Source organism: Zonotrichia leucophrys, chromosome 4 (assembly GCF_028769735.1).
Source record: "Zonotrichia leucophrys gambelii isolate GWCS_2022_RI chromosome 4, RI_Zleu_2.0, whole genome shotgun sequence".
In the NCBI taxonomy this organism is placed as follows: Eukaryota; Metazoa; Chordata; class Aves; order Passeriformes; family Passerellidae; genus Zonotrichia; species Zonotrichia leucophrys.
In genome coordinates, this window is record NC_088173.1 from 4,538,388 (window position 1) to 4,560,453 (window position 22,066).

At 41.5% G+C, this 22,066-nt stretch overlaps 1 protein-coding gene across 1 annotated transcript in view; it reads left to right on the top strand.

Annotated features, from left to right (window-relative positions):
- UBE2K (ubiquitin conjugating enzyme E2 K) overlaps positions 1-15,413 on the top strand; it is a 44,916-nt gene extending 29,503 nt beyond the window's left edge. Inside the window, exons 5-7 of the mRNA XM_064710292.1 lie at positions 5,293-5,392; positions 8,661-8,789; positions 9,153-15,413. Of these exons, the coding sequence (XP_064566362.1) occupies positions 5,293-5,392; positions 8,661-8,789; positions 9,153-9,227 (304 nt within the window). The 3' untranslated portion in view covers positions 9,228-15,413. The remainder of the gene's footprint in view (positions 1-5,292; positions 5,393-8,660; positions 8,790-9,152) is intronic.
- Positions 15,414-22,066: the final 6,653 nt, after the last annotated feature.

The following is a 22,066-nucleotide window of genomic DNA, read 5'->3' on the forward strand; positions in this document are numbered from 1 at the left end:
TTAATCTGAAATACACACGTATCTAATGCAGTTCATTGAAACCTGAGAACAAATTACTTGAAAGCTGTTCTGCATAAATCCCTTGGGCAGAGATCATTAAGTGAATGTGTCCTTGCTGCATATATGGCTACAAAAACTCTTGGCTTTTGTGGGTTTGACAGTCAGTAATGAATAATAAGAATATTTTTGTCATACTGACTACTGGAGGACGTGTGCTTCTGTTTTAGTTGAGATGCAGAAATCATTATAAGAGATAATGCAGTTTTAATAGATAAACAAGCAGCAGCCAGCTTGTAATCTTCCTGGGTACCCAGTACTGCTGAGCTTTGTTCAGGGTGTTTGAGGAGCACTGAAGCTTCTTAAAGCTTTGAGAGGAATGCATGGTTTAACATGGTTTTAGGGAACCCTTCAGCAAGCAGGCTGTTTTTCCCCCTCTGTGCTGTGTCAAAGCTATCCTATTATTCTTTTTTAAAAATTTTCTTTGATTAAAAGAAAAGGGTGCCTGGTCTTGTAGCTGTCCTGTAGATAGTGACTATGCAACGGGCTTCTACTCAAAGGCCTTATTAATTTTCATCCAGATTCCATAAGCTGTTGGTACAAGGTCCTAGACATTTTCTCTTGGATTAACAAGCTTATTTATTTCACAAATGGAACAAATATTGCAGATTATTTAGAAAAAAGTGTTCCCATAGCCATGTTTGGATGAGAGTGGAGTAGCAATCTGCTGGCTGCAGCTGTTCCTGGCATTCTGCTTCGTTACCCTCTTGGAATAATGAGAGAGATTGTTTCTTAGAGTGGAATGTAAAGAACATAAGTAAATACTTCCTAAATGGAGAATTACTTAGCTTTTAAAAATGAAGAAAAAACCCTAAAACCTGGCAGTGTTTTGTAATCCTCTTAGGACTCTCTCTGCTCATCAAAAGGTAAAAGAGATTTCTTTCCTTGGGCATGCTGGGCACAGCTGGCTTGCTGTGCCTTTTAATGTTAACACTATAGTCACCCAAACTAGGGGTGCTCTTCTTTAATGGAAATGCCCTAAGATACTACTAAAAAAAAGGAGGAAGAAAGTGTAAGTGAACAAAATGTATATCAGCTCTCTTTGTTCTGATTCAATCCAGATTTTCCTTGTGGTTTAGCAAATGTAATGCCAATAGAAAGCTGAGCTTTTGGTTTGGATGTCCAGAGTGGAGGCTTTTAGTTTCAGGTTCTCTGAGGGCCAGTGCATCCCTGTAGGGAGCTCTCTGCAGCTCAGTGCTGCATGACAGGAGCCTCCTCCCATTTTGCAGATGGCAAACCTGCAGGATAGCTAGGCAGCATTTTGGGGTGGGAGTGGAAGTCAAGGAGGAGCAAACAGGAGCCAGTGATGTCATGGGACAAAGGCAATGTAAGGTCATGTGCAAGGCAAATAGGAAGTCTTACCTGTAAAACTCATTGTACAAGCTGGCTGCTTGTTGCAGGTTTCCACTGAAGTTGTGTACCTGCTTAGAGAGTTGTTGTACAAGAAAGATAGAAAGAGAGGAAAAATCTAGAGTGAAGTAACAAGAATGATGGTCTAAGCAAAAACAATGTACAGTGAAAGATTGGAAAGCCATCTCAGTGTGCAGAGTATTATCAAGCATGGTGAAGAAGTGAAGTGGATTTTCCAAGAGCCTTCTGAGGCTTCAGTTAAGAACAGATCAGACAGAGTCTGTCAGGAGCAATACAAAACCTTGCCTTTGGTAGGGAGGAGAGAACAAAGCTAGGACACAGCCATGCAGCTAACTTAGTTACCAAAGAGAATTGCTTGAACTCCATGAGCTGTTGCACATAAGTCCATACCTCTAAGTAAACTTCCAATGTAAGAAGAGTTGGAAATACCTAATTTTTTCAGGGTTCTATTCTGGATCAATAAACCTTTGAGATGCATTGGAAAATTCAGAAGATCTGTATCTTTGCACTGGAAATTCGTTTTAAGGAAAATACAACTTTTTTCTTTTCATTCTTCCCCTGGACATTCTTTCTTTGGCTTGTGAAGATGTTGAGGAAGGGGGTGGGGGTGTGTGTTGGGATTTTTAGCTTTGTGCCACTATCAGTATAGATTTTCTTTCAGAACTGATGATATGATAGAAATTGGTTTTGCTTTTTGCTCATGAGGAACAGGTCCTGCCTTACTGATATCTGTAAATATAATTCTAGGCAGTCATCTCCATTCACTGTGTTCTCACAAAAGAAGGTAACAGAAAGAAGGAAGAGCTTTTAAGTTCATGGGAATCAGAATCTATTTTTAGCTGTTCTTTCAATTTCTTCTGTAAATCTGAATATCTATCTGAAAAATTAAGACTAAGCTGTGAGAAAATAACAAGCTGTTTTTACTTTCTTTGATCAGGAAAGCTAATTGGTGTTCTAAGGATAGAAGATTTTAGATGGTTATACAATAGTTACACAAAATATGTCAGTTTTTCTTTACCAATAATCACAAACTCTTATTTCTTCTTTTGTTTAATACAACTGAAGCTGTAATGGGTTTTCTTTTATGATTTAAGAATACTTCTTTCAGGGTTTCTGTCCAATACAGACTGTCTTACTATGCATGAGATGGGAAAGCTGTTTTGAGGCATGAGACTTGAAACTAAGTTGTAAGCTACATTTTTAAACCTTTTAATAAAAGTTAAACCAATGTTGTCTGAAACTTAGTATTTCAGAGTTTAAATTCTCTGATCATATAGCCATCTGTGTATATATATATATATGGATAAGTTGTTTTTTATTGTTATTTTGAAAATGGAATGTCAGATGTCCAAGTGTCAGTATGCTTGGTATAAAAATCTACAAATACAAGAGGTGAACAGGGATTGGAAGAACGGGGCAGTGTGGAAAGCCAGAGGCAGCTGGAGGCAGCTGGTGTCCATGGCACCCCTGGTTCTTAGCAGTGCCCCCTGCTCTCCAAAGTGTACTTTATACTCCTCTCCTAGAGGGTACAGTGGAAGTGGAAGTAAATTGCATGTAAAAGTGGCACAAAAGGCTGTGATCCTTTTTATGCCATCTTCTCTACATTTTCAGATGTCTGTAATGTAGAAGTATTTCTGCAAAGGAAAGGGCAGAACAACTTTTATTTGGAGAAAGTGACTATAGCATTAGTTATGGTTGATAGATATTTCATGTTGAGCCAATCTTTAAAACTCTACAGTAAATAATAAAGTTACTTAACTGAGTAAAAGACTTCAGGTTTTACAGTGGGTGTGGCAGATGTGCTAGTACCTGAAATTGACTGCATAAAAATAAAAATTATTTCATCCATTTGATCATAGTACGGCCTGAAAGATTTCTTATTCCATGGCACCTGAATGCTGGAATAGTAAATATGTTGCATTACACTCCTGTAATGCTAGGAGCTGAGATTGTGAATTATGTCATCAGTGTGTACATTAAATAGGTTAATTTAAAAACTGTATAAACCAGTAGAGATTACAACCCAAGGAAATTATAAGAGCAAAATAGCATTAGGGACATGTAAAGAAAAGAAAATTACTAAAGAATAGGTTTGAAAGAAGAGAATTGTATGTTGTGATGTTGTGATTTTTCAGAATTCAAATTTAAAAGCATAAGGATTTTTTTGAAATTTAGGTATATGAGGTTCAGCTTAAGGGACTTCAAGCTGGTGTGGCAGTTGGAATGAGACACTATGTGCTAATTAAAATCTCTGTCATTTGGGATGTTTCTCACTTGCATTTTGATGTAGAACACTGCACTGCGAAAGCTTAGCAATAATTATCAAGCTAAAAAATAACTTACTGAGAAAGATCTTCCAGAATTACAAACAATTAGGGAAGAGTGGCATACTTGAATGGTTAGTGACACAGCAAGAAAGCATCTAGGAACATAATATTTGGGTGCCACAAATGTACCTCTGACATCTTACCAGCACCTCTGCTTTGTTCATTGGTATACATGCTAGAGTACCTTAATACAGTGACTCAGTACTGGAAAATACATCAATTTCTGAAACCTGAGCCTGGAAATGCACTTGCACACTGTCTCCTTTGTAGCTGGACTGTCAGGTCAAACTGTTCCCCACTTATTCTAACAAAGCCTTTGCATTTATTTGCAATCTTCTGAGAACAAGAAACTGTTTTCTGTTGAGTGAAAATTGAGGTTTGTTTGTAAGAAATTGGATGCCTGTGTTTCACAACTTTGATCTGGCATTCATGTGTCATAATCACTGCTCAAATCTAAAATGTCACATCTTCCCCACTCACCTCACTCCTAGTTCTTAGGCAGAAGAAACAGGTTTGTGGATTGCTTTGAACATCTGTCTGTGCCATTGCCACTGTGATTATAAGAATCTAATTGTTCAAATCAGAAATACTCAACTTTCACAGGGTCTGTGGGGTTCTTACTTGGTTTCCAGTGTGTGCCAACTGAAATGGTAATTCAGAGGAGTTATTTATGATCAAAATCTAATGAAACTATGTAAAGGTTACAACTTTCAAGACTTCCAGTGTGTAATAATTCCATGTGGTTACTTGAGTAATTGACGTCCCTTAGCATACTCTGTTTTCCCTTACTAAGTTATTGAAGTGCCTTATTCTAAATACACTTTGACATCAAGATGAATGATAAGAACCTAAAATCTTAGAAGTTCCAACTCTGGGACTGTGCTACCTTCAATAGGGTTCTTCCACAGGGGCAAAGGGGAACTTTACAGGACCATTGTGACTACGGAATGTTTTCGTGCTGCCGACAGTCAGGCTGTAGTGAACTATTTTGATCGCACGTTCCATAATTAGCCTAACCATTTTGTTATTGTAGTAGTAATTAACTGTGTAAAGGTTCAGTTTAATGAAAAATGTAACATTAAAAGTGGTGCAAAGAGAGCTAGTGTATAGAATTCCTTACCTGTTGGGCGTGTTTGCAGTGTAGGTCACTGCAGAGTGCCGGCAGAGGGAGCAGCCCCGGGCCCGGCCCCGCCCGCGCCGGGACAGAGGCGCTGGTGCCGCGCTGAGGGAGGGCGGCACGGCCTCGTCTGGCCTCGGCTTCTCTGGGGGTTTTCTCCAGATGAAATGAATTGCATTCAGTGGGCATGGTGAAATGTGTAGGTCAAGGTACTTTCCAAAACTTCAGACAGCGTTGCTAATAGGAAAGTCCACATTTAAAACCTTATTTAAAGATATATACAAAAGAGTATTTTAATAACTGTAACCTGCAGCAGTTTAAAATTGTTTCTTGGACTTAAAATCTGTACATGAACTCATATCTTCTGTGATAGTACAGGCACAGGATATGGTTAAGAATATTTTGAATTTTCACTTTTAGGGCAGCAGCAATGACTCTAAGAACAGTGTTGTTATCGCTGCAAGCATTGTTGGCAGCTGCAGAACCAGATGATCCACAAGATGCAGTAGTGGCAAACCAGGTAAGATACTCAGTTGATTGTGATTTTGTAACACTTCTGTCATCTTTACTGACTCAGGTTAGGTCCCAAGGCTTACAGAAGATAAAAGATTTTAGACAATTTATTGTAAAATGGTACATTCTAAATGTGAGCTGCTACAATGTTTTGTGCTCTTTTTGATTCCAGAGTGAGTATTAGTTACTCTACAGTGTCAGGAGGATTTGTCCTTTATTTATATCACCTTGTGAGAAATGTCTGGAGATAACAGCATAGTTAAATGAATTCCAGTGTAACTGGCCTTTCAAAATCTAAAGCTTCCAGTATAAGAAAAGCAATATGCTATTGGTTTTAAATGAGTTTTAACTTGGTGCTGTTTATTGGATTTGGCTTGGTATGTAGCTCCTCTTCCAGATTAATACAAATGTTGTGGAGCATTATATTTGTTTAATGTCAAAATTTTATGAATGCTGACTTGGGGAATAACTGTTTTCATCACTGATTGAATTGCTATCAGTAGAATTTTATAACAACAAGGTTTGTTGCGTTTCAGATTAGTGATACCTTTTAATACCAAAAAATATCAGTTAGATCTTGGGCCATACAAGGACTGGCATGATTTTGTTTAAAGTGTTGCTGAAGGATAGAAACAGTTATTCCTCTGACAATTCTCAACAAAGTGTCAAGTATGTGTGTGTTTTCCTTCCTACTCTGAGGAGGAGAAGGGCAGCCTGGCTTCCCCCCTGGCTGACAGTAAGGGTGTATTTCAGTTACAGAAGAACAAAGCAAGCTGATGCTGGAAGAACATTCTATCTCACCTGTATCTTCTCTAAGTCAGAACCTTCCAGGATAGGGTGACAAGGTGTGCACTACTTCCCTTTAAAAGCCAGTGTAGAATGATAAACTTTTTTTTCAAACCTGTCAGGATTCAGGGGAAAACATGATTAGAGGTAGCCCATTGCACTGCTGGGTGTGTGAGAGCTGCTTGCTACCACTGTACTCAGTAAGTACAGAAGGTTTGCCTGTGGGATTCTGCACTAAGGCTGCTCTGAATAAATGTCCCTGAACAGTTGTGTCAGCCTGAATTGCTCTGCCCAGGGGGAAGTGTTGCAAAGGCCAAAAAGGCCACCAGGCACGTCCCTGCACTGGGTTTTTTCCCAGATGTATGCCCTTGTTGTCAGACTCCTTCATTAAAAAAACAAGTATATATCCTTTTTTACAAAGAACAAAAATAGTGTTTCCTGTTCTGGCTCTGATGGTAGAACTTTGTGTGGGAATCGTAACAGTAGAAGCCCTTGAGCTGGTGAGAGTTTTTTCCTCAGGTAAAGAACTCCATGAATCTTTGTAGATTCCAAAGAGCAATTTTCCAGGCTGCCCCTTAGGTGCTTGTGTGGGTGTGTCCATGGGACTGTGGCATGGCTGATGTTGGGGGGATTCAGTTTATCCTGTTTCCTGCAAACACCTGTATGAAAACTATGCTGGGGTTTGGCCTTGAGTTACAGGCATGTGATTGTATGTAGAAAGTGATTATAATGGTTTTAAGAGAGATATTGGTAAACAACTGCTTTTTTCATGTGTTTATTTGGTGTTGGGGTCTCTTTTACTTTGTTTTGGGTTAATTGCTTTTTCCAAGACAAACATTTCACAAGGAATTAATTATTCTCCACACTTGTGCTATTTTATTAAACTGTGTGCTGTCCAGGTAAATGGCAAAAGCTCCTGAGAGAATCCCAGGGAGAATTCCTGTTTGAGTAAGAGCAGTATTTTCAGACTCCAGCTGTCTGGTGTATTAGTTGCACAAACTGCCTCAGATTCCTGATACTGAAACATCAGTGAAAGTTGCCTTTAGGCTTTTCTAAATTCAGTGAGAAACTGGATTATTTACAGATACCTAAGTAAAGTAATTCTATGAATAGAACACTGAAAGCTAGTTCTGAGTAAAATGCAATTATGACTAATTTTTTGCACTTCAGCTAGTTGCTTTCCAGGCTTGGCAGTGTTCTCAAAAATATTTTTAAAAAATTAATTGGGGAAGATCTCAAGAGCAGAAGGAAATAGTACTTCAGGATGCTACTGGTGTTTAACTTAATCCTCCTTCTTTTTTAATCATTACACCAAAAGAATTTGTTACAGACCACTGCATTTATAACAGTGGTTTATTTCCAGCAGTAGATTGCCTCCCATGTTTGTTTCAATGCCATTAATGTCACCACATAATAAATATACAAATTATGACATGTGGATCACATTTATAGGGAGGTGGGCAAGGCACACAAAGCAGTGTAAATGGTGTGGGTTGTTGTAGGAGAGGCAAAATGAAATGTGCATTTTACTGTGCTTTATAGAGCTAATAATTATTTTCATGTAATAATGAAATGTCTAAGAATAATAATCAGCCATATTTCTGTCCTTAAAATGTACCTAAATATTTGAAAAATGTATTTCCTAATATCTTGTCTTATTAAAGTGATAATCTAAGGGAAGAGATTTTTTTAAGACAAACTTGATATTGCATACAAAAGTTGTTAAAATAGGAAAATCATTTAACTTTTCTGAGTACAGTTTATGACAGATGACCCACTTTCTTGGCAGCTGAGTTCTTGGCACAGGCTAAAAATTCTCTGCAATATGGTCCAGTCTGTTGTTTATTGGAAAACTGGTTAGTGGTGAGATTGGTACAAAATAATATAGTTACATACTGGCATGACTTTTTTTCCTTTGGTAAGTAATAGCTGTCATGAAGAGTTGCATCTCCCTAACTTTCTGTACTTGCTCACCTGTGTGAATAAGATCCTCATTCTCAGGAAGAAAGCCAGTAGTAGAGTACTGGCCTGACTGCAGAACTGCAGCCTACTTGCAGTGTGTAAAACAATATACATATTGAACTGGTTAGAGAAGTGCATTGGAGTAGTACCGTGTTCAGGAGATGTTAACACAGGAATAATTTGTACTCTGTTGCACTGGATATAAATTTTCAGTAGCTGTGCTAAATATAGCTGCTTTACTTTGATCTGTGCAATTGAGAGCAGTACCTGGCTGCACACATCCAATACCAGTAGTGCATAATTTAACCTGAAGGCAAACTCATTATATCAAATGCTTGCATGGGTTTGCTCTTTGTGTAATCCTCACCTCTAAATTTACTTTAGGAATAGCAGCATGATCAGTATGAAACATTGTGGAAGATATCATAGGAAGAATGATGGGTTGCAGTCTGCATATTGTCTTGCTGTTTGGTTGGATTGCTGAGTTGATTTAACTTTCTGCTTTTCCCCCTCTCTCTTTTGTGTAGTACAAACAAAATCCAGAAATGTTTAAACAGACAGCTCGACTTTGGGCACATGTGTATGCTGGAGCACCAGTTTCTAGTCCAGAATACACCAAAAAAATAGAAAACCTCTGTGCTATGGGCTTTGATAGGGTAAGTACAAATAACTTAAATATTTTTAGTAAGGGCAGGGCAAATTTATGTGTATATATACAGGGAGTCATCAGTATCATCAGAATCTACTAAAGTAGATTCTCTACTTTCATGATGTTGTGTAAGTCCAATTATTCTATTTTGTTAATTATTTTTAAGAATTGGAATTTTAGAATACTACATTATGGATAACTCTTGTGAGCTCCCCCTGCCTTTTTGAGACAATTTTTCTATCAATTATTAGTTGGGATTTAAGAAATGGTAAACTAATGTGTTTTGATTTTCTGTGAACTTTTCATTTCACTTCTTGGAGCTGCAGGTTCACACACTGAAAATATTATTGCTCTTGTTTTCTCATTGCAGAATGCAGTAATAGTGGCCTTGTCTTCAAAATCATGGGATGTAGAGACTGCAACAGAATTACTCCTGAGTAACTGAGCCATATAGAGAGAGCTGCTTCTGTAGTCCAGCTTGCCCCTTCTGGAGGAGCATCACCATCTGTTATTCCTAGGATTCTATATAGATTCTCTTTCAAAACTGGCACTCTTGCCTGATGATGCTATCTAGGCACTATTGGAGACTGAAAAAAAGCGCTCTGTAAATAAAGCTAATTAAACGTCTGTGTAAATTTAAAAAGGGGAAATACTTTAATTTTTTTTCTTACTAAATATTGTAAAAATTCTTTGAGCTCAGCTAAGATGATGGGGGAAAACAATGCCTACTTTAGTGTTTAGCAGTGTGACAAAGACTAGCAGGAACTTGCTTCAGGATTTTGATTTAGTAATTCAGAAAGCAACATTTTGAGTGTTAGTCATCAAAATTGTTGGTGCCACTCATCACAGTTATCTTACTGTTTTTAACATGGATCCTATGTGCCTGTGGATTGACCTATATTTGCATGCTTGTACTTAAATAGACATATTAGGTAGGGTTGCTGAAGAGAGCACCATTGAAATACTCAATTGCTTTTGTAACTTTTCCTGCCAGACTTTCAAGTCTTACCCAAAGTTCCAAATGGTGACCTATTCAGAACCATTTTCTTTCTAGCTTATTAATTGGGAAACCTGATTCTCCTCTCCCTTACATCATACTGTTGATTATGTTTCATCATCTGTGGGTATTATGTGTGCCATTGCAGTAGTCTAGGCTCCCCTTTAAAAATATATATTTTGAATTATCAGTAGTGATTTTCATCCATCATATTTTCTACACAATCATGTAAGGAGTATGCCTCATACAGCACAAAAAGATGGAGCTGGTTTCATTTCCTTTTTTTTTGTCTTAAATAGCTGTAAAGTGTTCTTCAGTACACTTTGGATAATATGATTTCACAGGGTTTGAAGGAGGACACAGCTGATTCTCCAGTGTACTGAGAATGGAAAAAAAAATTTTTTTGAGTACTTGATATGATGCAATCAGCTGTTTTTTTGCAGCAGTTTTCTAGCTTTATTTTGGGCTTCAGTTTAAGGATTGCTTACCAGGTACTTTAAAATTCATCCTTGCTTGCATTTTTCTCTGGTTAACACATGGAGGCTGTGTTGGTGTTTTTACTGTACATACTTCAAATGCACATAGAAGTAGAAGTGTGTTCTCAATTTAGCTTTTTTTTTGATTGATGTTTCTGATAAATGAGAACTGAAATCTTACCTTGGCTTGTACATACAGTCAGTCTTTTTATTTGTATTAAAATGACATTTCATCCTGAGTGCAAAAGCTTGAAAATTATTAGTCTTGCAACTTCAAACACTAGTACATCTATTTAAAGAGAGCTGTAATGTCTTTGTGAATATGATGCTAACTTTTGAGAGTGTATCTGACAAGGAAGTTCAGAGAAATCCTGAGACTAGAAAGTGGGGATTGTGGATAATGGAGTACTGTATCAGTCATCTTTTCTATGACTCTTTTGTTTTGTTCTGGTTTGTTTTGGTTTTTTTCCTCCTAGGCTGTGGATTAATGGGATGGGGAAATCTATGCCTGCTTGGGGTTTTTCTAGAGCTGTGAAGTACAAATTGAAATGGTTTTGCACTTCATGGTCTGTTTATAACTCATACTAGATGAAATCAGGAACATTGTGGTATCTGTTAAATACCTGGAGCATAGCAGTAGGGGAACAGAACCAGACCACAGAGCTGGCAAGACCTGGCTGGTTCTGGGGTGCTCCATGTACTGCTCTGTCAGATGTGTCCAAACTTAGAGCAGGGCACAGACAGTAAATACTTTGAACTCATATCAGTGCAATACTAAATGCATTTGCTTAGTCTTTATACTTACTGCTTTTTAAGGTGTAGTCAGTGATCAGTTTTCTTGGGTTTTCTTGAGTTAGTGTAAATCATTTGCAATGATGCCAAAGGAAGTGAGTTGTTTTGACTTTCCTTATATTTATTTATTTTTTTAACAAGAAGCTGCTACTGTTCAGCTGGTTTGCTAAGTGAAAACCAGGGACGGTAGGAAACTGGCAAAATGCTACTTGTGTTAATCTCAAGTTGCTGTCTTTTCTGTTATACAGGCTAAGAACTTCTTGATTACATCAACACCTTTTTTTTTACCCTGGTGGTAAATATGAATTGCTGACTACTTTCCCTTGTTCTTCGCTGCTATTTATCAAAAGAAAGAACTTGGAAATCATTGTCGGGGACATAAAACTTCTCAGTACTGGGCTTCTGAACGTGTCTTTCCATAGAGCAGACTCCTGAGAACAGCAGGCTTCTGCAACAGTATGTAAAGTGATAAAGGAGGCCAGGGAAAGGGGAGAGGGGGAAAAGAGGTTCTTAGGTGAGCACAGTCACCTCTGAAAGAATGCCCTGTTACGTTTTACTTCTCTCATGAAGTTACCTCATTTTCTTCTCTACTGCAGAACACTTGTCTCCCCCTTCCCCCTCATATATAAATGTTGGATTCTGGATTTTGCCCTCCATCCATGTGCTCAGTAGCTTAATGCTAGCTCAGGTGCTGGCAGGAAGCTACTCAAGAGGTGAGCTGGGAAAGAAACATGACCCAGCATTAAGGAGACACCTTTGGTCTGAAGTCCCTCTGAATTTTGACATGTTACTCCTTTATAAGGAATGTTTTTGTATTCTTGGTAATTATCAGAGTTGAATATAGGGATAATGTTGTACAAGGTTAGTTTAACTGCAGCTGGGGCTGAGCCCTGGGCATTGTGCTGTTAGTGTTCAGCCTATCATTGTGAGCCATTGCTCATGGCATGGCAGCTGTGTTGTGTCACTGAACACCGCTATATTCAGGGCCCTGTGCATTCCCAGCCAGGAGTTGCTGTGCACCCACTCCAGCTGTGGGCTCGGGCTGCACGCTGACTGCTCCTTGCAACAACATGAAACATGGCTACAGTGGCTAGGTACAAATAAATCATGCTTTGTCTTCCTCTGTTGTGCCAGAAGATGGCTTGAAACAGTCATTTTGAAGTCCAAATGGCCCCATTTTTCTAAACAAGGTCTTGGTAATAACACAGATTACCAGAGCATTCGTTGGATTTCACTGCTGAACATTTTAACGTGCATCCAGCAGAGTGGTTTATCCTATCTTACCCAATTCCTCCAAGAGCAAAGTACAGCTTTGTTCAGAGGTAGAGAAATGCCCTTTCCTGTTGCCAAAAGCCTCCATTTTCCCATGAGTACCAAAATCCCTGACTGTATTCCACCCCCTTGCCAAATTCACAGCTTCCTCCCATTCCTTCTGTGAACAAACTGTGTTCTCAGTGTGACAAATTGGTGCATTTTGGAGACAAAAAAACCTTAGGAACATATCCTGGAACGATGCATCATTTAGTGCATTCTGCATACTCCAAACTTTTTTTTACTATTTTGTTTAAAGCTTGCAACAGAGTACATGGGGCCTTGACTATAATTGGTTCGGTAGTATTTATGACCAATTAGGTACTACTGGTGTATGAATATGTCTTAGTTTTTTTCTAATTATCACTGTATTCAACTGTTTTCCTTGTAAATTAGTATTGGAACACTGACATAAGGAATATAAAAACTTTTTTTGTTGTTGTCTGAAAGGAGGAATTAAATAGCCAGAAAGAATCTTACCTTGTAACACCAAATCTGCATTAGATGGTGTGGGTAACAGAGACGTTTAAACTATGCAAATTTAAGCCTAACAGCTGTGACTCAGACTAGGCACTTCAGAGCTTATGTCATTTGGGAAGGGAGAAGGGGAGTGGGGGGAAATCAAAACAGATTCAAGTGAGTTCTTGTTTACTGCATTGGTCATGCACTGTGTTGGGAAGTTCTGTTTTTAGTGCAGGGGAAGTCCACTGTGCATGTCCCTTGTTCCCTTCTGAAACATCACCAAAAGCTGGCTTAGACTTGGAGGCTTGCCTGCAGTGGGAAATGTTATTTAGCAAATGAATTGGTTTTACTTAAATGCTGATGGGCAGAGGCAATGAGAAGATGAGGTGTCCTCCCCTGCTCTGTTTTGTTGATGGAGCTGATGAGTGGGGACACTGATTTGTGACCAGGTGCTTAGTTTTGTATGGTTTTGATGAGCAGCTGGCTCAACAAGAGATAGCAAAAGTGCATTTCCTCAGCATCTGTTGCATCATGGAACTGAAGAATGAAAGTCAAGATGCTTGAAAGTCAAGCCTCTTCTGGGAAGACAAAATAGATATTTTCAGTGTTACCATCCTTGTTTTCCAGGCACAGCTTTCTCCTAGGGCTAGGCAAAGGGGCAATCACTTCTTTCTTGCTAGTTTTCTTATCTGTTCCAAACCAATCTGTGAATGATGTAGGCAGCTCTTCCTGCTTGTGGTGTTTGTGTCATCAGCTGATTCATCATCAGACTCACAAGACCAACTGTCCTCAACGCATTTGGCTTCTGCCTTGGTTATTCCAGCTGCAGTGCTCTGTTGGCAGCAACCTGACTTTGGATTTGTTCTCACTGGACAAACCCTTGTGAATCATTTGCCCTGTACGGTGCTGTGCTGTTGGAGCTGTGCTGTTTCCTGCTTTGTAGGCATCAAACTGGCTCTGGGATCGCTCGTGGTGCTGAGCCCCTCAAGGATAATGGAAGTTCAGATCACGGCTCGACAGCCGAGGAAAGGTCCTGTGCCAATGCTGTGCTTGTGTGGGGTGTGAGACTGCTGCTGCTGTGGTGCAGTGAATGAAGAAGGCTGCCATCATAGGAATGCTGATGTCAACTGCTGAAGAGCCCTGCTTTTCATTACCTTTTCCATCCTCTACTCTGACTTTTCTAGTAAATAAATATTTACCTATAAGTACTGCAGGAGGTTGGTTCCTGAGCGCCAGACTGCCTGTGGAGGTGGAACAGGGGTGGGGAGGCTGGAATGCAGCATCAGTGTTTTTTTGTCTTGAAAATAAAAGCTACACAAACACTTTTGTAAACAAATGATTTTTTAAATAAACACACATTTTAAAAGATGTTGATTTTTCACTGGGAATGCTTAACAATAAATGCATGTTTCCCTGAAAACAGTTTTCATTTTATTTCTGGCATTTCAGATTGTTCTGAGATTACAGGGTCTACTCCTCCATGTCCGTAACAAGAGAGAAAAGAATGATCATTTTCATGGTGCACATTAAAAACTTTTGACGAAGAAAGCTGTGTAAATAGAAGTTGTGTAATGGAAGCTTGTGTTATTTCAACCAGGACTGGCTCATGTGATGGCCTGACCATCCTGCACCACCTCTTGTCTCCTTTCAAAGGCTGCATCTGAAGAAACAAAGCCAGTAACACAGAGGAAAAGTTCTCTCTGGATTTCCCTGCACCGCTTACATTCATGTCATCTTTGTACATTTTAAACTGTGTACCTCAAACTGCAGTTGGTTCATGCACAGGGAGGTGACAGCCTGGTGGCCAATGGCACTGCCCTGCTGCTCGGCTCTAGAAGAATCTAGGAGGGATGATGACTATGGATTTACTACAACTTCACTTTTTTAACATTTGTCAACATTTGTTAAATTGAGTAAAGCAATTTAAAGCAGCAGCTGCACTGCTGAAGCAACAAGCAGAGAGGTTGCTGTGGAGCTGCTTGTAATACTGTGCTTCAGATCTGCATCCCAGCTTCAGGTGTGTCTGTCCCTGGGCAAGGTTTGCAGGTTCCTGGGCAGGCTCTGCCAGCTGGGATGGTGCTGCAGTTTTATGGTGTAAGATGTTGTTTGGGTTTTCTGTTTAATTTTACTGTCATCAGGAGCTGTGTCGTATTGTGGTACCTCATTCTTTAAGAGGGGTGAGGGAGAGGGAGCACTCCCCAGTCCCTCTCCTGCAGGTCTTAGCCTGACATTAATTCAGAGTTTAAAAAAGTACAATTTCCCCAGTTTGTGTAGTTAGACACTGACATGAGTAACTGAGAGCTGCTTTATACTGAAATATTTGTGAAGTTGTCCAACAGCCTTGTCATTTCTTCCAGCGCCCCAAAACTGGAAGCGAGTTCACAGCTGAAATGGACTGATGGTGCTTGCTAGCTTGACTTGTCCTGTACTTAGTTTTCTGTTTCAGTGGCTGTAATACTGACACATTTGGCTCTCAGACGGGTAACTGATACCTCCAATACAGCAAATCCAGGATTTTAAATTGTTTTTAAGGTCAAGTCTGGATCTGGAGCACCCGTGTCTGATATAATGTCAAATAAATTACATTGCTTCACTTAGTGGCTGCTTTGTGTTGAAATACATTAATTCTTTAGGTGGGTTGTGACAGCCTGGCATAAAGGGCAATAAACTGGGCTGGTGAGGAAAATATGGGGGCAGGGGGAGATGGGAGAGAATCTGTTTTGTGATGATGAGACCTGAGCCACCAGAGCCCTTTAGCACCCCAAGTCCTCCATGTACAGCTGCCCTTGCTTGAAATGGTGTGGGGCACAGGCTTGTGGCCCTTGGACCTGCAGTGGGTGGGGAGAGGGACAGTGCCATGGTCTCTTGCCTTTGTCTTTCCCAAAAGCTCTTCTCACAATTGGCAATTTAAAAACATCATGATGGCGAACAGTTAAAGCTCCTGCTGACCCTGAGAGGTTTGGGAAGCTCCCTGCAGCTGAGCCACATTACTGTATCAGGGCAAAGCTGCCTGTCTCTGTTTTTATACTTCTGCCTCCTGCCCAGGTGCAGAGGTGGAGAGGAGGGTGCCTGTTTCAGAGGAACATTTTGCTGGTTATAGCCTCCTAAAATAGGAGCCAGTTATGCACCAAGACAGATTTTGGTTCAAAGGCAGAACTACTGGTGCCATTTCACACTGCAGTCAGTCATAACAAAGAGTGGGCACAGAAATCCTGTCATTGCCACAGCTTTAAATTTCCATCAACACAGGGCTGGAGAACAAACACCAGACACAAAGTGGGTTCCAGGAAGTGGTGGCCATCACATCTTCACCTTGCTGCAAGAAACTGTTGGGTGTGAAGTGGTTTATCTGTGTAGAAAGTGGCTTAAACCATCCAAAGCTGGCAGTGCAAATAGAATGAAAACATCTGATTTTCTTTTTTTTTGCTGTTAAAGAGGCAAGAAACGAATCCTGTGTATGAACAACCTGGTGGAATGGGGGCTTGCTCACTCTTTGCTTGGCATGTGTGTTGCCCACTTTAGCTTATTCCACGCTCCAGTCCTTTAATGGTCTGAACCACATCAAAAATACTGGGATAAAATGTCTCCAGGCCATGCTTATCAGGAGAGAGAACTATTTGGAAGAAAACATGTATGAACAAAGTAGTTACCAAAAGTTCACTGGGTCAGACAATGCTGAGGTGGAGGGGAAAAAACAAAGCGCAAACCAACCCCAAACATTTCTTAAAATACAAAGAGGGAAAGTAATTCTTTGTAATGTCTGTGTGCCATTCTTTTCACCTGTGAATGGTTCTCATCTGTGAGGAATTCAGGAAGGGGAGGTGCAGAGTCCTGAACCTGGGGAGGAAAAACCCCAGCACCAGTACAAGCTGGGACAATTGCAGAGCAGCTTGGCAAGAAAAGACCTGGGGGTTTGGGATCTGGACCAAGCTGAACATGAGCCACCAACCTGTGCTCGTGGCAAGGGCAGCAAACGGGGCAGGATCCTGGGCTGCAGGAGGCAGAGTCAGCAGCAGGCTGAGGGAGGTGATCCTGCCTCTCTGCACAGCCCCAGCCAGCAGCAAGGCCAGGCCCTGCTCTGTGGGGATGGGCTGGAGGGAGCCAGCTGTACTCAGGGGTATGAGGGTCTGGGTCTGTTAGATGGGGCTGAAAAATAAGCAGAGAGGCACAAAAGGGGCCACATCCTGCAAGTGTGAAATGACAAAGCCCTATTAATAGCAAAAAGGTTAAAAATCCCACCATCAACCCAGAAGAAGAAACAACCTGTTTTGGTTTAAAGGTGTGTTTTTGGAAAGAAAGCAGCTCAGTGATGCAGAATCAAATGACACTCTGCTTTCATCTTGGCCAACTGCTCGGGGCAGCTTCCAAACCCACCCTCATGAAAGAATGTGTGCAAGGGAAATGCTTAGAGCAGGAACCCTGCTCTGCTCCCCTGGCAGGTGCTGCAGCTCCCATGTGGCAGCAGGAAGGGGCTTGGACACAGCAGGGTACGTGGCCTTCTGGAGGAGAAACTCATTAGCATTTTCAAGGCTGAAGAGTGACCAAATGAAAAATAGACTTGAGCTCTGAGGAAGTTGGCAAATCTGTGGTAGTAAATTTAACAGAAGGCCCCTATGCCTCTGATTGTAGCTCTGGGGATAGAGGTGCCCTCAAAAATGGCCAAACAGCCCCACATACCATGGTTCCATGGGAAAATGGTGTGCTGGTCAGACACAGCAGGTTGGAGGAAGTGTGGATGCAGCGAGGATGGAGCGAGGCAGGGGGGAAGACGCGGTGCCGCAGCACTGGCAGGGCCCATCTCCCTCTCCACAGGCACAGGAAAAGCTGCAGAGAGCAGGAGCCAACCTGGGGGGTGATGAGTCAAGGAGTGGATGCAGTGATGGGTGTCTTGCTGTGACCAGTCACCTACAAGGAATGTGATCTCAGGTTGGTATTAATTGGTTGGGAAAAAGTTTGGCCTGGAAATAGGAAAATTTTCCAATTTCCATTCATTCCTCCAGGGATTTATGTCTGGCTCTGTTTCCTATTTGGCATTTACACACATTGATACACTCTGAAGGATGATCTCACCAGGAAGGTATCTGTAACAGAGATACCACCACATCTACCTCAAACACACCAGGACTGCTGTGAATGCCACTGTGATCTTCTATGTGCAGTCTGTGAGGGTTGGGCTTTCCTACAGGTGTGGAAACTACTAATTATTAAAAATACACTCAGAAATATAAAAAAAATTCTGCATGGGTCACCTGTCATGTCTTGTAATAGTCCAGAGGAGACTGATGGTTCAGACCTCTGCCATCAGCATAAAGCCAGGTTGTTTCTGGTCTGGGGACAGAAACTAGGACACGCTGTGACTCCCACTTCTTGACAGCCACTGGACCCAACACCAAAGAAACAGCCATAATCACCTTCCATCTCATCCTTCAAGAGCTTTGGTGCATCAGTCAACACATCAATTCCTGCTTCCAGGGCAATGAGAGAATTAAATTCCTGAACAAAGAAGCAGAACATGTATTTCTTGTTCTGGAGCATGCCCAGCTTGCAGCATTACAAACACACATCTGAAATCTTGAGGCTGGCAGGGCTACAGGAGATGCTCAGTCTTCCAGAGTTATTTGGTCAGGCTTTTTGCCTGAGCTGGCACATTGCTGAGCTACACAGCTGCCAACATGACCTAAGTGAGTTACAAATTGGCTTGGATAACCTCTGTGCTCCCACTGAAAAGCAGGTGTCTCCTCATGGCTGTCCCTCCTCACCAACCAACACAAGACTCAACTGCACCATCCACTTGTGCTGCCCATGGAGGTCTTGTTTTTGCTGACCATGGGTAGAGCTGCACAGTTGGTGATGAGTCCCCAGGTTCAAAGCTGAATGGCTCCTAAGTCCCTTCTAGCCAAAGCTGCAGGGGTCACCATGAGGCTGACCCAGCCTCTGCAGGCAGAGTCCTGGTTAAAGTGTCAGGACCTTCCCCAGGCAGAGAGAAGATGCTCTGCTGCAAGTCAGAAAGGTCCTTCCAAGAGATGAATGGGAGGATTTGCTCCAAGGGTAGGACTGCCCTCTGCCTGGGCTCTGAGGAGCGGGCTCACACACCCTCCAGCACGTGTGGTGCTGAGAGCTGGGCTGCAGAGCTGCTCCCAGCAGGGTCTGTGTGTCTGTGGCTTTCTCAGTGAGGCAGCAGGAGCTCTGAACTGCAACAAGCCCTTGGCTGTGCTCCACTCATCTCTTTACAAGCAGGTGCACGTGCCAAAAACTTGCTCATTTCCTTTCAGACTGCAAAAAATAGGGCTGGGAAGCTCCCCCGAGTCAGAGATGTTCCCATTCTGAATCTAAAGTAGGGAGTGTGATTTGTGGCAGTCATCCTGTGGGTCACCACACTGACCTGGTGCTATGGAATCTCTGATGGAGTACTGGGTCATTCACCTGCTTTGGTCTCCCATTTAGAAATTAAAGGACATCCTGACTCAGGCTGTGCAGCTAGGAAGGGACAGGCTGTCAGCAACCACTTCTAAGTGCTGCTTCTGAGGATGTTCTGTCTTGCTTTCCGTCTTTGAGGAACTGAGGCAAATCAATCCACAGAATGTGTGGATTAAGAACTCTTCAGGAATGGAAGCTCCTGTTGGTCTTTGAAGTTTAAGAGTACTTGATAGTATTATTTGAGCTTCCTTCTGGCCATCTGAACACCCAGGGTACTCCTCATCAGCATGATGATTCCCTCCTGTCAGAAATTGAAGCAGGGGAAGCCTTGAAGGGACACAAACTGCTGCTGTACAGGACTCTGCTCTCCCTGCTTTTGAACACCTTGCTGCTCCCTGTGCAAATCTGTTCTGTACCCAGACACAGTGCCCTGGGCTGAGCCCAGCCACTCTGTGACTAATGCCTGGTTATCAGCTCAGTGCACCTGCAGCCAGGCTGGCAAGCAGACTGCATAGCCCAGCTTCCTTAGCTTGGGCTGTTTCCCTGAGCACCAACCTGAGATTGGATTTTCAGGCACAAACAGAACTGCTGCTAAAGACAAGAACCAAACATGCAGGCAAGAGAACCAGGATCCACATGGATGATTTCTTAAGAAGCAAGTTTCCTGTGTATTGCAAATGTTTGGTGATCCCAAATATTTCTTTATCTTTAGAGGAAACAGTTCAGCTGTTACAGCCCCATCAGCTAACTTGACATTCAAGAGCCAGTCTGATGCTGAACTTGGTCCAACATTGTGAGCTAAGTATCTACCAGCTGGAAGCACATTTTAGACAATATTTTGTTATTTATCAGTTCTAAAACTTCATTCATCAGCATGTGCAGAAAAGGTTTGTAGTGCATGCTGTTTCTCCTGTTTAAGATTGCTCTAGACAACATTATTTTTTAATCCACAACAAATACTCAGTTTTGTTGAGTGGGAGGGGTTTAATTTAGTACATTACAAAGCATGTCCTCAGAACAGCTTTCCTGTCTTACTGTGACTAAAGCTATGCATCAGAAGACAGAAAAAAACCAGAAATAAATATGTATCTGCTAAGAAACACAGCCAAACTTTTATGAAGATGGGAACTTAAAAGATGACAAGAACTTACCTCTAACTATGTAACTGAATGTGAAACCTCAGCACCTTTAAACCCTGCACTGGTAAAAAGCCATAAAGAATGGGTTTTATCAGGCTTCCCATTAATTGCACATTAACAAGTGAAGAAGTCTGAGCATCAGTTTCCTTATTATAATGGAAAAATCCCCACTCTTATGTACAGTATTTGAAAACTGATGGATGGCCAAGCCACACACACACCTGCCACACCACCCCCCTTTCCTCTGAAATACTTTGCCTTCAGTTCCAGAGTTTTATACTCATTACTCTTTAACAGCTCTTCATTCTAAGGGCTCAGCAGCACTGGCAATGCATCAATTACATCTGTGTGAGAGTGGTGCTGAGCTCCCTGCCCTGGCTCTCCAGGCTGCCCCTGAGTGCTGTCAGTGCCCCCCAAGGCTGGGCAGCCCCCTTTGCAGAGGGAATGGGGCAGGCAGGGCAGGCAGGGGCACTCTGGGCACAGCCCTGGCTGGGGTGAGCTCTGCAAAGAGCCACTGGGCACCCCCTGGTAGCTCTTGTGAGCTGCACTCTGGCTCAGCCTACTCTGTCCAGCATAATTAGCTAGTGAATGTACCAACTGACCACTAATAATCAGCATATGAAAATAACTCAAATGTCCACACTAAAAAAAAAACCAACAAAAAACAGACAGAAAAAAAATCAATAGAATTCCATCTGGAGAAAGACAACTGAAAACCATGCTCTGACTATGGAGTGAAACTCCAGAAACCTCTTCTAACCTATATCATTCTGTTATGACTCATTGAGCAATGTGACATTGTAACTAATTAAAAACTGACCAAAGAAGATAAAAAGGAAAAAATACAATAATTATCCACTTCATAAAAAACAAAGCTTTTGGAAATAAATCTGAACTATTTCCAAGATTTGTCAAGTCCAGATTTCAGACTGTTAAAAGCACACCATTAAGTACCAGAACTCATTTCTAAGAAAAAGCAAGTTTGTTTTTTTTTTCCTGGTAGGACCAGAAAACTTTGAACTAAAACATTTCAAAATTAGTTTAAACCAAAACACTCGAACTTTCATGAAACTGAAGTATTTGACCAGAGCCCTAAAAAAAAACTGCATTACAATCAGTAAATCCACCTTGTGAAATTATTGCAGTTTTAGAAATCAAACCTCTGATAGATGTATAATTAAGTAATTTTATAATCTCTCTGTCAAAAGCATTCCAAATCCTTCAGGTCAAAGCACTGCAGGCTGCTTTGGAAGAGGAGCTGCTTTATGCACAAAGCCTCATTTTTGTTACAGAAGAAAAGTAACACGAGCTGTGCACACTCGCTCAGAGAGACCTCAGTCGTGTTGAAGAGCACACACCTGCACCCTGCCCATTCCAGGGGCACCAGCAATCCCCAGCTCATGCCACAGTACCCAGCTCTTCTGTGTGAGTCAAGGGATTTCCAAACAATTTGCAGAAGAGAAATGGGGAACTGAGGCAGAGGGAAGCAAAGCAGATTCCTCACTGTCACTCTGCCCACCAAGCCAACCCCCTTCACAAGACAAAGCACTCAAAAATGTAACTGTTTAACTACACCACTGGGTGCATTCCAGCTCCTTCGCTCTGCACAGCACTTCTGGCAATGTCCAAGCCCATGGACAGACACAGCAAGTAAGTTTTCTGTGAAATAAAAAAACAATTAGAAAAAGAC